This window comes from Geotrypetes seraphini, chromosome 16, assembly GCF_902459505.1.
Source record: "Geotrypetes seraphini chromosome 16, aGeoSer1.1, whole genome shotgun sequence".
NCBI lineage: Eukaryota > Metazoa > Chordata > Amphibia > Gymnophiona > Dermophiidae > Geotrypetes > Geotrypetes seraphini.
The window spans coordinates 7,040,899-7,055,589 of NC_047099.1; the positions used below are offsets into that span (position 1 = coordinate 7,040,899).

The 14,691-nt window shown below is 43.6% G+C and overlaps 1 protein-coding gene across 2 annotated transcripts; it reads right to left on the minus strand.

Moving 5' to 3' along the window:
- Nucleotides 1–3,559: 3,559 nt before the first annotated feature.
- OXA1L (OXA1L mitochondrial inner membrane protein) lies at nucleotides 3,560–14,449 on the minus strand. Of its 2 annotated transcripts, none has more exons than XM_033923129.1 (10): nucleotides 14,207–14,357; nucleotides 10,755–10,880; nucleotides 10,443–10,659; nucleotides 9,340–9,483; nucleotides 8,206–8,291; nucleotides 5,855–6,019; nucleotides 5,567–5,671; nucleotides 4,916–5,078; nucleotides 4,495–4,575; nucleotides 3,560–4,382 (listed from the first exon to the last, which is right to left on the minus strand). In XM_033923129.1, the coding sequence occupies exons 1-10, from the start codon at nucleotides 14,303–14,305 to the stop codon at nucleotides 4,273–4,275; spliced, it is 1,296 nt and encodes a 431-aa protein (XP_033779020.1). In that variant the 5' UTR covers nucleotides 14,306–14,357; the 3' UTR covers nucleotides 3,560–4,272. The 2 variants fall into 2 exon arrangements, with proteins under 2 accessions (XP_033779020.1, XP_033779021.1); XM_033923130.1 differs by having other exon boundaries at nucleotides 3,564–4,382; nucleotides 14,294–14,449.
- Nucleotides 14,450–14,691: the final 242 nt, after the last annotated feature.

Sequence of the window (14,691 nt, forward strand, 5' to 3'; positions counted from 1 at the left end):
TTATAGACCGTGTCATCTTCAAAGAAGAAGCTCGATATGGTTTATAATAATAAAGAAAAGAAAGAAAAAAAAAAAATTAGGAGTGTATACAACGAGCATGACAACTAAGGACGGTGACCAAAATACTTTGAGAATAGAATTGTTTTTAAAGAGCTCTTCTGCTTAATGACTGGCAAACAGCTGTCTTCTTCAAACCCTTCATTTTTTTTCTCCAGATGTATCTTGTCCAAAATGTTTTAGGCTTATAAAGGTCTTCTTTTGCGCACTAGATCATGGGTTTTGTTAAGAAATCTTTGAGGACTCCTGCAAGCTCTTCCATACGGATCATCATTGATCAAAGCATGGACACTTAAAAATAGAAAAGGCAAGCCAAGAGTAAGGAGAATGACATTAATCAAGATGTGAGATCACAAGACCGATGTGTGGCGACAGCCAAAAAAGCAAACAAGAGACTAGGAATTATTAAAGAAGGAATGATAAACAGGACTAAGAATGTTATAATGCCTCTTGACTCGCTCAATGGTGCAACCTCACCTTGAGTATTGTGTTCAGGTCTGGTCTCATCTCAAAAAAGATATAGTGGCACTAGAAAAAGTTCAAAGAAGATCAACCAAGATGATAAAGGGGATGGAACTCCTTTCATATGAAGAAAGACTAAAAAGGTTAGGGCTCTTCAGCTTGGAAATGAGATGGCTGAGGGGAGATATGATTGAAGTCTACAAAATCCTGAGTGGAGTAGAAGTGGATCGATTTTTCACTCCGTCAAAAATTACAAAGACTAGAGGACACTCTATGAAGTTAAAGGGAAATACTTTTAAAACCACTAGGAAGAAGTATTTTTTTCTCCTAGAGAATAGTTAAGCTCTGTAACACATTACCAGAGGATATGGTAAGAGCAGTTAAGGTAGCTGGTTTAAAAAAAAGCTTTGGACAAGTTCCTAGAGGAAAAGTCCATAGTCTGCTACTGAGACAGATATGCGGGAAGCCACTGCTTGCCCTGGATCGGTTGCATAGAATGTTGCTACTATTTGGGTTTTTGCCAGGCAATTGTGACTTGGCCTCCATGAAGATGGGATATTGGGCTGGATGAACCATTGGTCTGCAGTGCCCAGAGAAGCGAAGAAGACAGGAAGGGTTTCACAAAATCAAAGGCAGAAGAGAGATTTAGTGAAGATCATACTAATTCTCAGGTTAAATAATGTTTTTTTCACATTGTGGAAACCTCGTAGCCTCTTAACATCATTTTGATTTTTCATCTTTCAGATTATTGGTTCAGTTCTTGATTATAAGTATTTTAGACTACTGCAATATTATATAGCTAGGATCCTTCAAGAAAACTATCAAACAAATAAGCATTGTTCAAAATGCGGCAGTCCGTCTCGTTTTCAGCCTGAAAAAATACTGATCATGTTAGCCCCCTATTATAGAAAATTACACTGGCTACCTGTGGAAGCCAGGGTTAAGTTTGCTTGTCTCTGTTTCAAAACTTTAGCAGGTACAGCTCCAATCTCTCTCTTCTACCATTTTGATTTTTCTGGTATTACCAGTCGTACATATACTGCCAATCCAATCCTTATCCCGTCTTTTACAAAGCAGCGCGGTAACGGCCCCGAAGCCCATAAAGATTTAAAGGGCTTCAAGGCTGTTGCTGCACGGTTTTGTAAAAGAGGGGAGGTTAGTCTTGTATACCGGATCATTCCAACTATAGGACTTGATCTGGTTCACAAAATTAATGAAAAGACAAAGGAAAGAATAATTGGACAGAAAATTTATCAGTTCCAATTCCTTATTTATCACTTAAAAAATTTCTGGAAGAGATACATCTTTAAAGTTTTCCAAAAAAAAGTCAGAGAAGAGAGAAGTCTAATTTCTGAAGGGAGATCATTCCAGATTTTTACCAAGGCAAATGACATAGGGCCTCTTCTATTAAACTGCGCTAGCAGTTTCTAGCACGGGGAACCACGCTGAATGGCCCGCGCTGCTCCCGACATTCATAGAGTTCCTATGAGCATCGGAAGCAGCACGGCTCTCTGCACTAAAAACTGTTAGCGCAGTTTAATAGAAGAGGGGGAAAGAGTGATAAAGCCTACCTAAGGTTTTAATACCCCTAATAGAAGGGAATACTAATTTAAATTTGTGTATTCCCCTAGAGCAGGGGTGTCAAAGTCCCTCCTCGAGGGCCGCAATCCAGTCGGGTTTTCAGGATTCCCCCAATGAATATGCATGAGATCTATTTGCATGCATTGCTTTCAATGCATATTCATTGGGGAAATCCTGAAAACCCAACTGGATTGCAGCCCTCGAGGAGGGACTTTGACACCCCTGCCCTAGAGGAAAGAGGCTTTTGGGAATTAAATGAAAAATTAAGTAGTGGAGAAAAAATCCCGTAAAAAAATTTTAAATACAACACTGGCACACTGAAATTGAATCCTCCAATAAACCAGAAGCCAATGCAATGCCTTCAATAGTGGATAAACATGATCGATTTTTGAAATAACCAAGGAGTGAATTAAAATGTTAAGAGATTTTGGACATAGAAATTTAGATACTGAATGGATTTGACGAAGTCTATAAAAGGTAGATTTAACAATATTGCTAATGTGATTATGATAGGTTAGTTTATCATCAAAGATAACCCCTAAAATCTTGATGCTACTTATCAACTGTAAAGTGGTACCCTTAATAGAGATTGGAAAGATAAGTTTAGAACTGTCTTTCCAGGGAAAGAACATAACGTTTGATTTATTAACATTAAGGGCTAATCTGTTAGCATCGAGCCACTGAATCTTCTCAAGTTTCCTATTGATTGCTATTGTTTCAAGAGAGTTAGTAGGATCAAGTGGATGTAAGAGCTGAATATCATCTGCGTAAGCGAATACAGTAAAGCCAATGGATTGGCAGAGGGTCATGAGCGGTGCAAGAGTGGTGAAAGAATGGACCCTTGTGGAATACCGTATGTTACTGAGAAACTTTCGGAAGTGTTATTGTTGAAAGACACAATTGAGGAACGATTTTCAAAGTAAGATTTAAACCAAAGAAGAACCTGATCTGTAATACCTATTGACTGTAATCTGTCTAGAAGAAGGTTGTGGTCAATTGTGTCAAACGCCGATGAGAGATCAATAGAGATCAAAAGGACAGATGTATGATGAAGTATGGAAGTAGACATGCCAATCAACGAATGATCAGTAAAGTGATGCTGTCTAAAACCTGTTTGGTTTGGATGTAAGATGTTCGTTTTTTTCTATGAACTCAGATACTTGATTAAATACCACCTTCTCAGCCAACTTTGCCAAGAAGGGGATATTTGCAATTGGCCTATAATTGGATTTTTCCTCAGAACTAATTTTTTGATCCTTGATAATTCCTTAGTAATTCTTAGCATCTTGTTTGCTTTTTTGGCCATTATTTTAAGAGTCTCACCGACAGAAGCAGCTTTCATAAAATGCTTTGCAGACATTTAAAGTTATCTTTTCATTTACCAGAAAAAAAAAGGCAAGACAAGGTCCCAACATTTTAGTTTAATGACAGATTTATCTTAAAACACTGCCTTTTAGGTTCTGTTGTGGCCACAGTGTATTTGAAATTTCTCCTCTTTCTATACAGGACTGTTCTCCCCCTCTCCCCTCCCCCCAACAATTTCTATATAAATAAACCAAATGCAGCATTCTGTTTTTTTCTCCATGAAAAATACTCCCCCACCTTTAACTGTTTCATTAAGCATAGAAACATCCTAAACACATTGGGTTGGCAAAGCAGGGAGAGAAGAACCTGGTTCATTCAACAGAATGGAGAATCCTGTCTTCCAGTCTCTAATCTAACTCCCCCCCCCCATTACACTTTATGAACACAGAGGTAGTGTCTTCTGTAGGATAGCTGAGAGCACTGTGGTGGGAAACAGGAGGGGCATCCATTTTAAAAGGGGACCCCACTACACAAGGGGCCACTTAGAGAGAAGGGAAGGCCTGCCACACACGGATGGCGTCATCAACAGAGACATCTAGAAGGCGAGTCCAGAAATAGCTCCTCTCACTATATGAAATTGCACTGGCTGACCATCACAGCCAAGGAGGGGGACAAGAATCCAGTGACTGACTGGTCTGAGTGTGTGACAAAGTTGCTTAGCCCCATGCTCAAGTCAGGCTTTTGGGCAATGACTCTCTTGGTAATCTGAAGGCAAGTACAGTTTGTAAGAGCAGCTCCTGTCCCACAGCTGGAGGGATCTTCAGGCTACACGTAGAACAGACAGGGCAGGAAGTCTCAACAAGGCCATTATCCAATCGTGTCCTGCCATGGCCGGGCTTTCTGCTTGCCAGAAGCAGCAACGGGAGAGTGTGCCCCCTGCTGCAAAGGATTCTGGGAAAATGTCTGTCTCAGAGGACCTATAAGGAGAAAATGGAGAGAAAAGAGTAAGGAAGAGAGGAAAATGGAAAGAGCCTTTGATTCATCATTACCCAGCAAATATAAATCCAAAGGACAGCACCCTGGACTGACCTTTGGCAGCATGTTCCAGCTGGTGTTTGATCCGGCGCTCTCGCTCCTCCATCTGTTGTGCCAATTGTGCATTCTTCCATCCTGGAACAAGACAGCCACAGAGGCCTGATATATTAATCCCAAGAGGGAAAACATAAAGAGGAGAAAAGCAGCAGAGACAGGAACTAGAATCTGATGGAATTCAGAGCCTATCGTCTCTAGGACTGGAAGCTTCAGGGGATAGACACAGGGCTACAGAGCTTGTCACCTCTAGGGTTGAAGGGCTCAGGGTCACTGCTACCAATTTTCTACTGTAGATTAAATGCTTGTGGCTGATGAGATCAGGAGCCACAGAGGATAAACATCCCATTCCATTCCTTGTACAATGCATAAACCGTTGAACGCAAATTTACAACAGAAAAAAGATCCAGGCAGAACTAACCAGTTTTCATGCTCTTGAAAAATCCTTCCTGCTGAGGCAGGACTGAAGGGTCATGTTTGATCCTCTCCGGGATCTTGAGCTTACTACGGACAGCCGGAATGCGTAGGAAGCCCACCTGGGCCAGTGAGAAGAAATTGGAGGTCAACCAGTAAGTGAATATAGCCTGAAGGAGGAGAAAAGGAAAGAGAAAAATGACAGCGGACTGTAATAACATGATGTGGCCTGTGACCGCTGACATTTGTGGAGCAAGGGCGCCATCTTGAGGTCATAGTTCAGACTACAGCTGAAGCCATTTTGAGAATTTTTTTTTTACTTCTCTGGTGCGAGCAACATTACTGCCCGCGTTGGCATAGGCACTTCCGGATCCCACGCCTAGGAAGTGACATCAAAGGGCGAGCATGTGGGCATGCTGCTTGTGTCGGAGAAGTTTAAAATGTACGGGGAACGAGAAGGGTGTGTGCATGGCAGGGAAGGGATGCCACTGCCCTGGGCGTCTCTCATTCTCGCTACTCAGCTGGTGGGATGGGAATTGGGCTCCCAGGTTCTCAGCCTACTGCTCTAACCATTAGGCTACCAAGGTATGTGCATCAAGCAGTTTGTGAAGATTTCTGGGGTGGGCTATTGCGGTGCACGTGTGGCAGGATAACTCACGGTGGGGAAGTTGATGGTGAAGGGAAGAACAATCAACGGCATGAATCGCAAAAACGTCTTCATGACTCGTAGGTTGGGATTATCCACGCCAGACTCTGCACCCAGCTGTGGAGAAAAACATGGGAATCAAACAGGACAACTCTTACAAACCTATCAAATGACAGGAAAATGAGAACCGGGCAGAGGAAAAATGATTCAACATCAGAGAGAGGGGGAGATGGACTGTGCAAAAAAGAGAGAGCTAGAGAGCGAGGTGGGGTACGGTCTCATATGAAAAGGGGCACTCACCTCCAGGATGGCCCACATGGAGCAGGTGACTGTCAGAGGGAGGATGAAATAGGGATCTGCCACGGTCAAATCAGTGAACCACCACAGCCCGCCACTTTGCATGCTGGGAACAGGTAAGTAGGCCATTTTCCTCAGTGCGATGAAGAAGGAGATAAAGATGGGAGCCTGATGAGTCATAGGAGGGGACAGAAGAGAAGTTCAGTTAACTAGAGCAACACAGAAGTATCCCCTGGGCTGGGGCTATGCCTCTCCCAGCTGGCCATCCTATGAGCAGTTGTAGATTAAAGTGTCCCTGTACTCCCAGTCGTAGTGTCTCTTCGCCCATGCTCTACAGTGGTATATGTTGCTGATAGAGAATATAACAAATTCCAGGGAGTTTGCTAATTTTCACTGATATAACAAAAACTGTGAAAAATCCCAGGTAATATATAGCAACAAATGTATTTTATAAATTTATTGTGACGTGCTCAGACCAGCAATCCTGTGTAATAGTATAAAACTTTAACCAGATCTGCCGCTGGGACCATCATAACTGTCCCTACCACTAGGGTGAAATACTAGTGACTAAATAAATACAAATGTAAATTAGAGCAAACTTATCTGTGAAATGTTCAGGCGGTTGGATAGTGTCAAATAAAAGCAGCTGCTGTTATGAAGGATTCAGATAGACATAAGAATTGCCGCTGTTGGTTCAGACCAGTGGTCCATTGTGCCCAGCAGTCCACTCACGAGGCGGCCCCCAGGTCAAAGACCAGTGACTTAACCGAGACCAGCCCTACCTGCGTTTGTTCCGCTTCAGCAGGAACTTGTCTAACTTTGTCTTGAATCCCTGGAGGGTGTTTTCCCCTATAACAGCCTCCGGAAGAGCGTTCCAGTTCTCCACCACTCTCTGGGTGAAGAAGAACTTCCTTACGTTCGTACGGAATCTACCCCCTTTCAACTTCAGAGAGTGCCCTCTCACTTGTATACAAGCATACATTCTAGAATACCTTCGTTGGGTAGCACCAACCAAACAGGCTGGCAAGATGGAGACTGAAAAAGCCCATGCGCTGACTTGGCTCCTTGACCCTACTTAGAAGGAGACTCTAAGGGCTGACATAATCCTAATCAAATTGGCCTAATCATTACAGCTGGAACCAATCAAAATCCGCATTGAGGCCTTGGGGTGTTAAATGTCTGCCATTGAATGGCAGATTTAATTAGGATTACGTCAGCCCTTAGAGTCTCTTTCTAAGTAGGGTCAAGGAGCCAAGTCAGCGCATGGGCTTTTTCAGTCTCCATCTTGCCAGCCTGTCTGGTTAGTGCTACCCAACGAAGGTATTCTAGAATATTCTAGAATGAGTCTATCTGAATCCTTCATAACAGCAGCTGCTTTTATTTGACACTATCCAACCGCCTGAACATTTCACAAATAAGTTTGCTCTAATTTACATTTGTATTTATTTAGTCACTAGTATTTCACCCTAGTGGTAGGGACAGTTATGATGGTCCCAGCGGCAGCTCTGGTTAAAGTTTTATACTATTACACAAGGTTGCTGGTCTGAGCACGTCACAATAAATTTATAAAATACATTTGTTGCTATATATTACCTGGGATTTTTCATAATTGAGAGAGAATGACATGGGGATAAATTTTTCCCCGTCCCATCCCCGTAAGCTCTGCCTTAACCGCACACTTATGATTTTAAAGTGTTTGAGGCTTGCGCAGATGAGGACAGAGCTTGCAGGAATGGGGTAGGGACATGAACTTGTGGGGAAGGGACATGAAAATGAGTTCCCGTGGGTACGAGGAAAAATTTGTCCCCATGTCGTTCTCTACTTGGGAGAACAGTATAGAAAATTGAATAAATAAATAGTGTGAAAAGTTTCAGCCTCTGGTAACCAGAGCTGGTATTGTGACATCATAAAGCCTCATTCCACCAATGCCAGAGAGCCACCTCATCAGTGATGTCACAATGGCTTCGTTGTCCTATACTTCACTTTTACTACATTTTGAGTTCTACAGAGGTGCAGTGTAGAGAACGACATGGGGACAAATTTGTCCCTGTCGGAACTCAATTTCCCCATCCCGACCCCTTGAGTTTTGTCCCTACCCATTCCTGTAAGCTCTGCCTTAACTGCACAAGCCTCAAACATTTATGATTTTAAAGTGTTTGAGGCTTGTGCAGATGAGGATGGAGTTTGCAGGAATGGGGCAGGGACAGGAAAAGAACTTGCTGGGATGGGAAAATGAGTTCCTGTGGGGACGGGGAAAAATTTGTCCCTGTGTCATTCTCCAGTTGCTGAAATTTACATGTGATGTCTTTAGTTTGTGACTGCCAGGGAAAGCCAGGAGGGGGCTGAATCATTACCTGGACTAGAGGTACCAGGAAGCCTCTCAAGGGATTCACATCATGTTTCTTTTGATACAGCATCAAGTCTGTGTACGCCTTGGAGTCTGAAAGATGTAAGAGAGGGAGAGAATCACTGGAACGGGAGAGCTGCTGATTTTCTGGGAAGCTATGTGAACCCAGCCAGACTGATCCAGCACTACTCGAAAGATGGACTTTTCAGAGGCCTAGTTCACCGCCGAAGACACAAGTTAAACATCGGACCCTAGTCAGATGCCTGTAGCTGAAAGTTTCGGAAACATGCAAGGGCAGGAAACGGGGGTTAATGTCAGGCACCCTGTATCAGTCGGTGGGGTTAGAGTGTGTGATCACCCTGAATGTGCCCAGCGAGAGTGATCCTTTGAGCCCGAGACCAACTTATGTCACCCCAAGTAGCCAAACTCAATTCAAAACCCCCTTAAGTAAATCACTCACTCGCTACAAAAATAAAACAAGAAAAAATGGACTACTACAGACATTGGCTGGGTTGTTTTTGTGCTTACATTTACAGTGGAAGAACACTTTTCTGTCTTATTTATGTAGAGAAGCATCTTTTCCTAAACTTAAATAAGAACTGAGAAATTTTTCAACTGCTAATGTTTCCCATTTGGTGTTGGCTTTGGAGCAACTGAGACTGAATAACATGGCAGGTAATCTTTCCCTCCCTTCCCCACATTGCTGGGTTGTAATTCCCTCTCTTGCCTTCCCCTTTCTGTTTTCTTGACCCCTTCATTTCTTTTGTAACTGTAAATCACCTTTATGGGTCGATCCACTGGTGGAACCTAGTTAATTCCCATCTACTGGCAGTAAAAGGTGACGATTCCCAAGTCTACCAGAGTAACAGCTGTCAACAGACCTGCCCAAAATGTATTTAAAAACACCCAGTCCTTGAGGGTCACTGACAATTTGGGTTTCCAGGATGTTTATCATAAATACACATGAGAGAGCTGCGGAATGTCTTTCATGAATATTCATTAGGAGCTTTTTTAAACCCTAACTGGTTGTCAGCCCTCGAAGAATGGGAGTGAATACCAAAACCTTTCTGGGTCAGCTCATTCTCACTCTAAGTGCAGCCTGCGCTCAGCGCCGACATCGTCGGTGAATCATTTCTCTTACACGCAAACTTGTTTCCACTGGTTTTGGCTTCGCTCATGCAGCTGGTAAGCTGGGTGATTTGTGGCATGTGGTTGTTAAGCTTGGCAGCCTCCCGTTGCCCTTTCACAATGAGCGGGAAGATCATACAGCGGGCCAGGACCGTCCCTGCGCCGGGAGGGGAGAGAAAGAGCAAAAAGATTACCCATGATTCCAGAGGGCGAGTCGCTCCTCAAACACATCACAAATGAGATCTTTATACGAAGGGATCAGAGTTCAGGTTGCCTAAGGTTTGGGGGCACTAGAGCCATTCGGGATTTTCTGGATGAGAAATCATTACATACGCTAATTCATGCTTTTGTACTATCTAAGTTAGATTATGGCAATTTAGTATATGCAGGCATAGGAACAGGACAACTGATGCGCTTAGAAACAGTACAAAATGCTGCGATTCGGCTGATAGGCTATGCATATATTTGTGATTATGTGATACCTCTGTACCTGAAATTTAGGATCTTGATGTTGGCACATTGAGCATTATTTGAGCTATAACCATTATATCTTTCTAACTTGGTGTTATTTTATGCACCGAGGCGTCTGATCTTTGAATGATGATAGGGTAGCCGTTCCCCATATCTCGAAGACTCATCTTGCCTCTACTAGAGATTGTGCATTTTTTTATTTAGTTCCATGGCTATGGAACAATTTGCCTATAGAATTCAGAAAAGAAGAATCGCACTGTATATAAATTTTAAAAGACATCTAAAATCACATTTTTTTTTTCAATTGGCTTTTTAAATTGAAGCAACAAGTTTGGGACTGCAATCTGTATTTATGTAGTTATTTATCTTTAATAAAATTTTTAGTTTGTACTAATTAGTTCATTTTTATTATTGATACTTTGATTGTTATAGAATTTTATGTATTTAAAAACCAAACCAAACCAACAACATCTTTTCTATTTATGAATGGAGTTCTTTTCAAAATTGTTTTGAAATATATATTGTAAACTATTTAGATCCCCTTTGGCATATACGCAGTATATAAAGTTTTTAATAAACATAAAATTCACTCAGTTTTCTTGTGGCACGAGCACCTCTTCCCATGCTTTCAAGACCCTTTCTCACCGGCCACGATGGCGCCCCACCAGGGCAGTCCCAGGCTCACGTGCAGGCTTTCAAGGACATTCTGGATCAAGCCGACAGGAGTGGCAGCTCCCAATCCAAGCTCTTCCAGGCTCAGTTCCCCCACCGTATCTGCAAGGGTTGGAGCCACATCTGTGAGGGGTGGGGCCACATCAGCGAGGGGCAAAGGTGGGGGTGAGGTTTGTGTCGGGCCAGGGATCTGTATGGAGAGAAAAGCGGGAGCTATTAACGGAGGGAGGCGAGAACGTTAAGAGTGAATCCGAGGAACTGTGGTCCTGCCACCTGCCCTCTCACCTCTGACCCTGCTGTTGCTGCAGTGCTCTGGGCTCTTCTTGCCACACCAAGGATCAAGAGACGGGGGTTGTGAGCAAAAAGCAAGGTCTGAAGTCGGGTTCTTCTGAGACCAGAGACAACATGGAGCTGAGGGAGGGAAAACAGTCAATGAACAGACTCCGAGTGAAGTGGGCACAGTTTTCATTAAAATCTGTTTAACCTTGGAAAGGAGTCTACAACAGACAGCGACAAAAAGAAGAGAACGAAAAATAAAATTCAAAAAACGTAATCAAAGCTAGAACCTCTCAGTTCGATCAAGTGAAGGACATTAATTCACAGACAAGGGACCTAGGTCTGTTATAACACATTTCAAAAAATACATTTCTATGATTAATACAAATAATCCATTTCTATGATTAATACAAAGAATCCAGTCCAGTTCAGCCTGAATAATGCATTAACTTCCCAGAGAACATCCTTCTGATATATCGTCCTTTTAAAATATTACTATCACCCAATAAACCAGAAAGAATGGTCAACGAAAGGTCAATTATAATTCTAAAGTAAATTGAAAAAAAAAATTCTAGGGCTGTGGAGTCAGTACATAAAACCTTCAGCTCCTTTATTTATGGTAGGTATCTTCACTCTGAATTCTTTATTTAAATATCTATATAGGTGTTGTATGACATGCAAGGTGTGGCTTTTTGGGATTCTGGTTTAATTTATATTTATCATTTTTGGTCGCTATTCTGGATTTTGCATTTGTGTTCTGTGTGTGTGACTGAGGTATTCTATTAGCATGAATTTTCTGGAATAGGACGATTCATTGTTGTCGTGTCATCCGAGGGTGCTGAAGGAATTTAGGGAAGTTCTGGTGGCTCCACTGACTGACCTTTTCAATGAGTCTCTAGAGTCGGGAGTGGTACTGGAGGACTGGCGAAGGGCGGATGTTGTCCCTCTCCACAAAAGTGGAAGTAAGGAAGAAGTAGGAAACACTTTTAAAACAGAGAATGGTGAAGTTTCTGTAATCCTGTGGATTACAGGACCAGAGGCACCATGGATTCACTAGAGCAGGGGTAGGGAACTCCGGTCCTTGAGAGCCGTATTCCAGTCGGGTTTTCAGGATTTCCCCAATGAATATGCATGAGATCTATTTGCATGCACTACTTTCAATGCATATTCATTGGGGAAATCCTGAAACCCGACTGGAATACGGCTCTTGAGGACCGGAGTTCCCTACCCCTGCACTAGAGGTAGGTCTTGTCAGACAAATCTGATCAATTTCTTTGACTGGGTGACCAGAGAATTGGATAGAGAGCCCTGTTCTGCTCTGGATTGACCCACTGTTATTCTGTTTTATGACTGTGTTTTGGCTGTTCTGCCTGTTTTCAATAAAGATATTTAAAAAAAAAGAGAGAGAAAACTGCTAAAAACACAATTATTTGTTGATGCATTTTTCTGAGTATTAATTGTTGTTAGAATTAATGCTGTCTGTTTCTACTTGTCCTGATTTGTTTTAACATTTTTTAAAATATATTTTCATATACAAAAGCATTACAAAAATACAACAAAGTGATAACAACTCTCAACCATCAAGAACAAAATGATAAAAGTCTACCGCGTGGTTTCTTTGTGAAGACAACAAGAACCCAACAATGGCAACCACAGCTAACCAAATTCCACCCCCCCTCTCCAACCCCTCCACCCTCTCCAGCACTCGTGTCAAAAATTCAAAAGAGCACTTCGGGCTACATGGGACAAACTTTCCCAACCGGAGCCCAAATGGCCCTGAATTTTCTCCAACATCAAGATATTCATATTTCTTTGCTGTAACATTTTATGTATGTAACCATTTTGTAAACTGTTTTGATATAAAATGGTATAGAAATTTTTAAAATAAATAAATAAAAAAATCATAATGCCTCATTCACCAATGCCTAAGAGCCAACCTCATCAGTGATGTCACCATGGCTTCACTGTCCTACACTGTGGCTTGCTTTTACTACATTATGATTTCTAGAGTGGTGCAGTGTAGAGAATGACACGGTGGTTGTTACCCGCGGCTAGCCTTGGGTAATCCGCCGAAACGGTGACAAAAAAGTCACCGCGAGTACAGGGACAAGGCCATTCACCGCCCCATGGAGCGGTGAATGGTCTTGTCTCCACAGTTAAAAAAGTGAGCACGCGCGGTGAATGAGCGTGCAGTCCGGCAGCCCCCTCTCTCCCGCCGGTCGTGCATCTCACTCCCTCCCTTTCCCTTACATTCTCTTTGTGGCAATTTCTATAAGGCTATCCATTGTATTACAGCTGGAGCCTTGAAGTCGCATCGCGTGTGGCTGCTGGAAAAGTCTCCTCTGACGCAACTTCCTGCTTCCGGTTGCATCGGAGGAGACTTTTCCAGCAGCCAATGCAACGTGACTTCAAGGCTCTGGCTGCAATACAACGGATAGCCTTATAGAAATCACCACAAAGAGAAGGTAAGGGGAAGAGAGGGAGGGAGATGCACGGCTGACCGGTGGGAGGGAGCTGCTGGACCGGATGCTGGGGGTGGGAGGATGGAGAGGAGAAGACACTGAAACAGCCTGAAGGGAACTGGGGAAGAAAGAGAGGGGAGAAGATGCTGGGAAATGGGGAAGAGAGAGTGGGGAGAAGACGCTGGGAAATGGAGAAGAGAGAGTAGGGAGAAGATGCTGGGAAATGGGGGAGAGTGGGGAGAAGACGCTGGGAAATGAGGAGAACAATGGGGGGGAGTGAAGGGAGAGGCACAGTAATGAGCAAATGGAAGACACTGAGAGAAGACAGACAGTGGATGGAAGGAATTGAATGAGATGAGGAAAGCAGAAACCAGACAACAAAGGTAGAAAAAAAAAAATTCTATTTCTTTTCTTTTTCTTTTTGCTTTAGGATAAAGTAGTATATTAGTTGTATTGATAAAAATTTATAAACAAAGCCCTGCCAGCTGAACATCTCTTTCTCTAGTTCAGCAACCAGAACTTTGATTTATAAGGAAGGAATAAGCTAAATATTGCAGTACTGAGGCTTGTATGGATGCTGCGGGGACGGGGTGGTGAAGGGAATGGTGGTCCAGTGACGGGGACAGAATTTTTCCCCTTGTCATTCTCTAGTGCAGTGATTAAAGCTAAAGCTTTAGCACCCTGAGGTCGTGGGTTCAAATCTCCTTGTGACCCTGGGCAAGTCACTTAATCCCCCATTGCCCCAGGTACATTAGATAGATTGTGAGCCCACCAGGACAGATAAATTCATGTAAACCATTATGAGCTCCCCTGGGAAAACAGTATCGAAAATGGAATCAATAAATAAGAGCGACTTATCCGATAAGTGGATTCCCTTTTATAAATCAAGACTACAACTCCCAGCATGCAAGAGCTAAACCCAGGACGGGATCCACCCTGTCCTGTGCACCTGGATCCCTTTGACCCACAGGGAAGTCGTCTTAGGCGTGTCAAAGGTACCATAGTCCGGTGACCGGGATCCCGTTTCCTCCCCTTCACCTTCCCCCTTCCATCTCCCTCGGCTTCAAACTCCTGCCTCGCTCCTACCGTCAAACTCATGCCTAAGGTCGCGCGCCACCGGCCGCCGATTTCCTGTTCCAGTGCCCCGCCCCCTTCTGACGCATTTCCCGTTTCCCGGCAGGGCTGAACACCGCCAAGGATGAGACGTTGCGTCGGAGAGGGGGGGGTTTGCGCAAGCGTCACAGGGGCGGGCGAGATCGAAGGGGACGTTTGGGTTCGACTGTTGGGGTTGGTCGGGGAGCGGAGCCTATATTGGCGGCCACTCGGGGGATTCTGAAAACCGCCAGGGTTGGAACATTTGAACTCCCGTCCCAGAATCTCCGAGCCACAGGTTGCCGCCAGTCTTGGCGATGGCCGCTAGAGGACAGCAGGAGACCGCCGGCGTCCCCTCGAAAAAGCCAATAGCTTAGTGCGCCCTCTGTCGG